Source organism: Artemia sp. Qi Xiang Cuo, chromosome 5 (genome assembly GCF_049724085.1).
Source record: "Artemia sp. Qi Xiang Cuo chromosome 5, ASM4972408v1, whole genome shotgun sequence".
Lineage (NCBI taxonomy): Eukaryota > Metazoa > Arthropoda > Branchiopoda > Anostraca > Artemiidae > Artemia > Artemia sp. Qi Xiang Cuo.
Window position 1 is genome coordinate 35,746,419 of NC_142798.1, and position 10,204 is coordinate 35,756,622.

Genomic DNA, 10,204 nt, shown 5'->3' on the forward strand with positions numbered 1-10,204 from the left:
ATGTTAGGAAACTATTAAATTCAAACGCTTATTGAATTAGATTGTAAACATTTGAAATATACTAATTTAAAGTAAGGGATTTAATAATTAAATTGTAAGTTTTTAATTAATTTTTCAGCTATACATTTCAATAGTACATTTAGAAAGAGCATAAAACAGGCATCAAGAGGTACCTTAAATCACAGCTGGAAGCAGGTTAAGGATTGATGGGTTCACTTTTCTCTAGCTACATAAGCCTATTTGAAAAAGGAAAAATTTTCCAGTATATTTTCCCAAATATAAGAATGGTTACACAGACCTTTAAAACCTTATAAATTAGGATTGAGTAAAGTTAAATACTTGAAGCAGTTTTTTATGTCTCATTTGAGCAGAAATTTTATTTTCTAAGGTTTAACTTTTATAATAGGCTGCAAAGTTTGTTAAAGATCATCAAAGGTCAGTGCTCTTTGGAGGAAGAGGTAATAGAGGTAGGTAACTCAAAATTATCTTCTCAGGAGATTATTAGGGCTCTTGACTTATTCCTGAGAGAAGAGTTCACTAAACTCAACTAGGCTGCTTTCAAAGATAATAAAAAGCCTCTGAACTAGAATTACCTCATAAAATAACAGAATCTAAAGATAATATTCTTATTTGTTTAAAATATGTGTTTCAGCTCCAAAAGGGGGCTGGGATACAATTGTCAGTTGACTATAGTATTTGCCTATCTCTATGTCTGTATTTAGAAACAGAGTTGAAAGGGGATTTGAATAGAGCTACTATTTTACTTTTACACTATTAAGCTCAAAAAATTGTAAATATCTAGATTAAGAGTATACAGCTAACATAGCTAACAAACAAACTTATCTCCAAAATCAGAATTTACCCCAAATATGACATGTGTTTCCATTGTAAATTCAATTTTAAGCTCTTTACACACCCTCAAAGATGATACTGTTATCTATTACTTTAGATACAGATCCTATACCTGTGTTAGCATCAATCTTGTCAAAACTGGTTTACCTGTAAATTGACAGTGACAAAATCAAGAATCAATAAATGCATAGAAATATATAATATGAGCTATATATTTGGGCAAGTTTAGACAGGATAGGTTAAGGTACAATTCTAGTTTAGCTACTTTTTGCTCTTTGAAAGGGGTTAGGTTAGGAAAATGGAACTTTTAGGAATGGGTCTAAAGACTAAAGCATGTCCTGAGAAGGTATTTTGAAGTACCTAGAGGAGTGTACATGGCCTGGCCATGGAGCTTTTTGAGGGGGAACAAGAATATTGTATTTCCAACCTGTATTTATTGGTGAATAAACTTTAAACTGAACACTCTTTCTCTTTCTAGAGAGCTTTGATGACCTTCAAAAGTATTTGTGTTATAAAAGTGAAACCTTGAAAAATAGATCATCTCCTTGAATAAAGCACAACAAAACTGCTTTCAGCTTCATAACTTTGTTCAATCCCAATTTATGAGGTTTTCAAGATCTGCAAATATGTTTCCTACATTAAGGAAAAAAACCATTGATATGGCTTAAAATTATACTTAAATAACAGAAATTGCATTTTGAGAACTAAAACCAGAGAAAAAGAAAACAATAACTGAAAATTAAGGTAAAAATTGTCAAAATTTCAATAGGTACAGTAGCTTATAGACCTGTCAAGTAGGCAAATTTCTAAGACTTAAAAATCAGAAGAGAGTTAATATAGAAGCTTGGCAATACCTTCCCAGAGTAGGTTTTAGGCTCTGGATTCATTACTGAAAGTTTCACTTTCCTAACCTAACCCCTTTCCAAGATAACCCAGGACATACTTTAGTCTGTAGACCCAATCCTAAAAGTTTCACTTTTAGGATTCACCAAACCCCTTTCCAAGAGCTAAAAGTAGCTGAACTAGAACTTTACTGACATTAGGGTAAAGTAACTGAACATTCGTCCCATTTTCGGAAAATGGACAGTTTTTTGCTTACAGCACGTCTCATTTTAAGGACACGATTTTCATACTTATCCCAGTCGATGCCAGGGTAAGGTTCTAAAGGTTTATGCAGTAAATTCTCCTAGATAAGGAGTCTGAGCGATTTTATTCACTTTTAGCCGAAAAATGCAAAAATAACCTTTCTTTTGGTCCGCTGCCTTTGGGTAACTGGATTTTCGTCCCCTAGGTAACCGTGTTCGTCCCGGGATAAAATGGATTGAAACATACCCTCCCAGGACAAATTGATTGGAATGTTGATTCTTTCCCAAAAACTAAAAAAATACTCCAAACTTATTTTCGAATGTTTTTTTTCTTCTTCAGCTAATACAAAATATGTAAAAAAAAACTTTTCTTATCGATTTCGACTATATAAAAACAAAGGATAAAAACGCAAGTTAAGAAATCATCTTTAGAAGTCCACGGGCTGGGTAAATTTGGAATACTTCTTGGAAACTTCAGGCCCATTAGCAAGCGTGAAAGGACCAGTGCCAGATAATTTCAGAGGTCCTGCAAAACTTCTGGTCTCCAGGATGTTGGATACATCATCTTTGTTTGGCCACTTCATTGTGAATTGTGGGAAGGAACACCATTTCAAAAATTTTAGCCAGCATATATTCTTATCCAGAAAGTCCAAGACTCGGCCAACAAACCATGGGACATATTTTTTCTTTGCACTAAAAAAGACAGCAAAGTAGCAATCCAGGAGTACTCCTTCTTTTACTGTCTCTGTGTCCTTGCTAGGTCCAGCTGACGTTGATGGTTCAGGTACTTCTGAGGAATCTTTTTTCTTTAACCTACAGTTTGCTTTTTTGTATCCTTCTTTGTACCTGTGCTCTTTTCTTGCCTATACGACTCGTTTGACAGATGTTGAAAGAACCTTCTTCGGACAGTCTTTTGGGGCTCTGCAGCATCCGCTACCCAACTAGGAGATGGGGTGAGCAAAAATCTTACTCCTGGGTCAATTTTCATTGGAGTGTGCCAATGCACAGCATTGTTGTCTCCAGAGTACCTCAAGAGACCTCCAATAAGCATAAAGACCCTTTGACCCTTCCTCTACTGTTTCAAGTGGGTTGGGATAGGCAGAATAAAAGCGTTGCAAAGTTTCAGCATCAATAAAATTTTCTAGTGATTTGAGTACCACATCTAAATGGCTTTTTTTGGTCACCGGACTGTTTTCTTTGTCATTTTGTTGTTTGACAAGCTACTAGTAGTGCACATTGTCAGCATTACACGGGAACAGTCCACAAGCTTCAAATGACTTTTTCAGTAATTCTTTTGTCATCTTTGGATCAATTAATTCGCCAAAAAGGCTAGCAAAATTCCTTTTTGTTACTTTAAATTCCTGCCCATCCAGCTTTGCTTGATTTCTTTTCTTACAAAAGAATTCCTGCCATCTTGACTTCAGAGGCTTAAACACAACAACATCTAGAGGTTGAAGAATGAAGGAGCTGTTTGGTGGCAAGCAACGAGAAGCATGACCATCCAAAAAGAGGAAAATGGGAGAAGGTACAGACAACTCCTCTACCTTTTCCAGCTGCACCTGCTAGACAAATTCATACATGTTTTCAGCCCTCATCCATCCTGACTTGGATGCGGACTGATAGACGTTTTTGGGGCAATCTCTTTCAACATCAGGATAAAGCCTTCCAGATTTGCACAAATAAACAACAAACGCTTTGCAACTGTCTCCTGCAGCATTCATGTACATCATGACCGTCATGCAGGTTTTCTCATCACCTCCCATGTTTTGTATTACTTGCTTGCTCCCTCTCTCAGCAAGAACAACCGTCCCCCTAGGGAGGAAAAGGAAATTTGTCTTGTCACAGTTCCAAATTTGTCTTGGACCTAGCTGATCCATCTTTAGGTACCCCTTTCCTTTGAGATATCCCCAAATCTTGGCTTCAGTGACCTTTGACCGTCCGCCATTTATGGTTTCCGGGACACGGGTTGTCACCTCAGGGTTTCTTTTCAGGAACTTGTAGTACCAAGAAAATGTCAGTTTCTTCCCACATATCTTTCTCCCTGCACGTTTCAAACATAGCTCAGCTGTTTCAATTAGGTGGCGTACTAGTAGAAATCCTTTCTTCTGACAGTCAAATACAAATTCGACAATATTTTTCTCTTCAGCAGCATTGAAATATGATGGCCCAAAAGCAGAACTCTTTGGGGTATCATCAGTTCCTTTGTTCAACTTATGTTGTTTGCACACATAAACAAGTGCCATACATGGTATCCCATACTTTTTGCCAATGGCCTTGAAGTCCAGCTCACCAGGGATGTACTCAGAAAGTGCCTTTTCCAGATCAGATTTCATGTATGTTGCCTTATACTTCTTTTTTCTGACTTTGCTTTTCTCAGATATCACAGTATTTTTTCTGTCTTCATGCTTTTTCTTCACCAGTCTTTTACTTTTCACCATGTTTTTTTTTTTTACCTCCTTCATCAGAATCTCTGTCACTAGAAGAATCTTCACTGAAGTCACTTTTAATGTCACTGCTGGGCTTTTATTGGAGGAACTTCGCAGAGCCTGTGCTACTTGAAGATGTAAAAAATTCTGCTACTGGAAAGTAGTCTCCAGCCAACTCCACTTTTGGTCAATCAAGGAATCACTTTTTGGCATAATATTTTTTTGTGTCTCTTCTTCGCTTTCAGTGAGTTTTCTTTTGACTGGCTTTGCTCACCCTCTTCCCTTTCTATTCATCTTCCCAGTCGCTGTCATGCTTTTCTTTCTTCTTCTTCTTTCTCTGCTCCAAAAGAGCCAGCTGAGGCTGAAGGCGCTTCATGTGTCTTGGAGGTGGCATTCTAGAAAAAAGCAAAAATAATTTCTGCTTTATACTGGGGGATGAAAAGTGCAATCCAACATAATTATATGTAATAACTACTGACAATATTATATACACATATATATATATATATATATATATATATATATATATATATATATATATATATATATATATACATATATATACATATATATATATATATATATATATATATATATATATATATATACATATATATATATATATATATATATATATATATATATATATATATATATATATATATATATATATATATATATATATGATTTATATAATGCAAAACTGTGGTTGTGATAATCTTTTGATGTCTTTGATGTGTTCCACTTAAAGGAAATGACAATATTATTACTGTAATAATTACTATATTTATAAATAGAGGGAAATGTTCCTTAAATAAAATAATAGTTAAAATAGAGGGGGATTATATTTTAAAAACTAGATTTTGAAAAATCTTTTTCTTTTTCATTGAAGAAGTTTAAAAAGCAAATCCCCCCTAAAATTTAAAAAGTTTTTTCTTGTTTTCAATCCTTTTTTAAATACCCAATTTACTTGTTAATACTGTAATTAATTATTTAATTAGCCTAGTTAATAATCAAACTGAATAAATAGTTTGTGTTTAATAAATTTAATAATATATTTATATATTTATGTTTACCTTTTAAATAATCTGAATTGCTAATACTTAATTATCAAATTAGTTAATAATCAAATTGAATGAAAAATTCATGTTTAATAAATTTAATAGCATTTTTAATTGCTAAAAATTATAATCAACAACATTATAATAAGGGAGAAAATATGGGATCCACATTCGAGGACTTGCAACAAAATCATGTAATCATGTAATTCAGCTAGACACTTTAATATTTGCTGTTGATTATTCTTTTCAAGGTTTCCATAAACAAATTTAGTCTTTTTGCTTTCTTAAAAATTACTATAATGCTGTATACACCAAACAGTATAACTGATATCCATTTGAGTACAAAAACTTTTGTTTTGTATGATATATCAAATCTGGTTCTAAGTGTTTACCCCCCCCCCCAGAAAAATGCCCACCCTGCAGAAAATACCCCGTGCCCTAAAAAACACCCCCTGTGAAAAATACCCCCCCCCATGGAAAATAAGGCTTTCTAAAGTGGAGAAATTTATTTGAATTTTATTATTTTAATTTCTGTAGGGAGACGGAATTTTGGTACTTGGGTATTATACACCACTCACTTAAGTTTAGGCTGTGAAAAATTCAAAAATTCAAGAAATTTTTGTTGGTTTCTTTGTTAATTTAGAAATAAATTTGGGCTATAGATTCGTACATTAGGGGGGGAGGGGTAAAGTACAGCAGGTCAGCATGCAAAATGTGTTTGGCATAATTATTCTGCTTATTAGATAGATAGATAGAGAAGTATATTTTAAAGCCAAATATATGGCCATGACAAAGTAAAATAACATAAATGAAAGGCACAAATAACATAGACTTTGATCAGCAATCATCATAAAATACTTAAATGAAACACTGCATTAACCTAATAATAGTAATTAATACTTGGAAAATCAGTCATTTCTGCTTTATACTGGAGGACAAACAAAAAATAAATCAGCAAAATTAGTCCCTTTTTTCAACAATTTGTCTCTTAGATGGTTCAGCTTTAAAAGATTATGTTGTTAGAAAGTTTTAGCCCTGATATCTTTATTCTGTCCCTTTGGTCATTCTAGCCACAAGGGGGACAAAAATTTACTGCAATTTGTCCCTGGTAAAATGAAAAGTTGTAGTTTTCCTGGTAATTTCTGTGATAATTGAGTACCAAGAGAGTTGAAATTTCTTCAATCTGGGCACAAGAAACTAAATAGAAGCCATCAAACAGTTCATCCCCTAGTAACCTGTTTTGGTCCCTTGCTAATCTAGGTAAAAAAAAATGAAGTAAAGAAACACATATAGCCTGTTCTATGCATGCCAACAAGAAAGGGAATTAATTTATAACAGACCAAATGCAGCAATTTGTGTGTATGTTCAAATTAAAAAAAAATTATGTTTGTCAGTTACTCACTTCAAAATCCTAACCTTCAGTTGGGCACCTTGAATACACCTGTGTCCCTGGAAACTGAAGAATCTTTTCTTCATGAAGTTTCACAGCATATTGGACCACAGACAAGGGTGGGGATGAATACAGACTATTCTCAGTCTAATGCACAACAGTTTCCAATCAACAGTTTTGAAGCCTGCTCAAGTAACCTGAAAATTTTTGTTCCCAGTTATGGATTTTGGGGGACAAAAAGTTCAGTTACTTTACCCTAGTTTCCATTGTAAATTTAATTTAACCTATGTAAAATTCTAGTTTAGCTAGGCTACTTTTGGTAAAATTCTACTTTAGCTACAGTACTTTTTGCTATCATGGAAAGGGGTTAGGTTAGGAAAATGAAACTCTTAGGGATGGGTCTACAGGCTAAAATATATACCAAGAAGGTATTTTGAGTACCTACCTCCACTCCTTCTCTCTCTAGAGGGTCCTGACCTTTAAAAATGCATATCTTATAAAAGTTAAACCTTACAAAATAGATTTTTGGCTTAAATGAAGTACAACAAAACTATTTTTAGCTTCACAACTTTGCTCAATCCCAATTTATAAAGTTTTAAAGATCTGCAAACATATTTCCTAAATTTTGAAAAAAAAACATTTATAACATATGGTTTAAATTCTAGGCTTACTCAATTAACAGGAATTGTATTTTCAGAACTAAAACCAGAGAAAAAGAAATTGATAACTGAAAATTAGGGTAAAATGTTGTTTTGTCAAAATTTCAATAGGTATTATAGACCTATCATGTAGGCAAATTTCAGGACCCTCCAATTTTGGGTAAAATTATACTTTAGCTACTTTTGGCTATCTTGGAAAAGGGTTAGGTAAGGAAAATGAAACTTTCAGGGATGGGTCTACAGGCTAAAGTAGGCTATGTCCTGGGAAGGTATTTTGGTCAATATCTACGAAATCATATTATTGAGTTAGGACAAAAGTGAATACACCATTCAATGCCTTTTTTTATGCTGATTAGGAATATAATAAGCATTTCTATTGGAAATGAATTTCAGCCCCACCCCCCGATATCGGTCAATTCAGGGTTAGGTTAGGTATAGCCGATATAGGGGGGGGGGACTGAAATTCATTTCCGATAGAAATGCTTATTTTATTCGTAATCAGCTAAAAAAAGGCATCAAATGGTGTATTCACTTTATTCCTAACTCAATAATATGATTTGGTAGATATTGACCGGTATTTTAACTTCTTATCTCCACTCCTTCTCCCTCTAGAGGGCCGTGACCATTGATGACCTTTAAAAATCCTTGGGTAAAATTCTACCTTAGCTACTTTTTCAAAGTACCTTCCCAGGACATAACTTAGCATGTAGACCCATCCCTGAAAGTTTCATTTTCCTAACCCAGCCCCTTTTCAAGATAGCCAAAAGTAGCTAAAGTAGAATTTTACCAAAAAGGTAGCCAATACAACTGAAACATAGGCTTTCTGTAGAATTTACAGGAAACAAACTGGGCTATTATAGCCAAGGCTACCTTTTGTAGAATTTTGCTTTGAACAATGGACTTTAAAAACAATGCCAACTGAAGAAAAGTAGTCGCGGATGCTCGAGTCAGAGCAATCTTTTGGTATATTTGCAGCTATGGCAACTGACATTATCGTATTCACGACTTTAGAAATTGAATGTTTCGCTACTCGAGTCAGAGTTGCGGACTTCCGATAGTGGAAACTTTGACGATTTAAAATGGAAAGATAGGAGTTGAAAACTACTAGCGCCAGACGCAGCGTACTGGCTGGCGAAGTCATAAAAATGTCTTTAAATAAGTAGAAAAATTTCAAGCCGAACTGGATAATTGGTAAAAACCTAGCCTATTCTGTATATTTATATCACTTAAAGGTGAAGTAAAGTGATTTATATCACTTAATGGTCACAGGGGGTATTTTTTAGGGGACAGGGTATTTCCTGCAGGGTGGGCATTTTCTGGGGAGGGGGGAGCATTTTCCACCGGGAGTATTTTATGGAGGGTATTGTCCAGGGGGTGATCGCCGAGGGGGGGGGGGGTAAATACCTAGAACCAGATTTGATATATCATACAAAACAAAAGTTTTTGTACTCAAACGGATATCAATTATACTGTTTGGTGTATACAGCATTATAGTAATTTTTAGGAAAGCAAAAAGACTAAATTTTTCTATAGAAAGCTTGAAAAGAATAATCAACAGCAAATATTACAGTCTCTAACTGAATTACATGATTACAAGATTTTGTTGCAAGTCCTCAAATGTGGATCCCACATTTTCTCCCTTTTTTAAACTAATTTGGTAATTAATTATTAGCAATTCAGATTATTTAAAAGGTAAACATAAATATATAAATATATTATTAAATTTATTAAACACAAACTATTTCTTCAGTTTGATTATTAAGTAGGCTAATTAAATAATTAATTACAGTATTAACAAGTAAATTGGGTATTTAAAAAAGGATTGAAAACAAGAAAAAACTTTTTAAATTTTAGGGGGGATTTGCTTTTTAGACTTCTTCAATGAAAAAGAAAATTATTTTCAAAATCTAGTTTTTAAAATATAATCCCCCTCTATTTTAACTATTATTTTATTTAAGGAACATTTTCCTCTATTTATAAGTATAGTAATTATGATGGTAATAATATTGTCATTTCCCTTTAAGTGGAACACATCAAAGACATCAAAATATTATCACAACCACAGTTTTTTGCATTATACAAATCACATATATATATATATATATATATATATATATATATATATATATATATATATATATATATATATATATATATATATATATATATATATATATATATATATATATATATATATATATATATATATATATATATATATATATAGTTATTACATATAATTATGTTGGATTGCACTTTTCCTCCCCCAGTATAAAGCAGAAATTTATTTTTGTTTTTTTCTAAAATGCCACCTCCAAGACACATGAAGCCTCAGCTGGCTCTTTTGGAGCAGAGAAAGAAGAAGAAGAAATAAATGCAAGACAGCGACTGGGAAGATGAAAAGAAAAGGAAGAGGGTGAGCAAAGCCAGTCAAAAGAAAACTCACTGAAAGCGGAAGGGAAGCAAAAAATATTATGCAAAAAGTGATTCCTCATTGACCAAAATGGAGTTGGTTCGAGACTACTTTCCAGTAACAGAATTTTCTACATCTTCAAGTAGCACAAGCTCTTCAAGTTCCTCAATAAAAACCAGCAGTGACAGTAAAAGTGACTTCAGTGAAGATTCTTCTAGTGATGGAGATTCTGATGAAGGAGGCAAAAAAAAACATGCTGAAAAGTAAAAGATTGGTGAAGAAAAAACATGAAGACAGAAAAAGTACTAGGACATCTGA

At 33.5% G+C, this 10,204-nt stretch overlaps 1 protein-coding gene across 1 annotated transcript in view; it reads right to left on the reverse strand.

Annotated features, from left to right (window-relative positions):
* Positions 1 to 8,484, reverse strand: part of LOC148952088 (RNA-binding protein 28) — a 44,380-nt gene extending 35,896 nt beyond the window's left edge. Inside the window, exon 1 of the mRNA XM_089089528.1 lies at positions 8,344 to 8,484. Coding sequence (XP_088945654.1) covers positions 8,344 to 8,464 — 121 coding nt within the window. The 5' untranslated portion in view covers positions 8,465 to 8,484. The remainder of the gene's footprint in view (positions 1 to 8,343) is intronic.
* Positions 8,485 to 10,204: the final 1,720 nt, after the last annotated feature.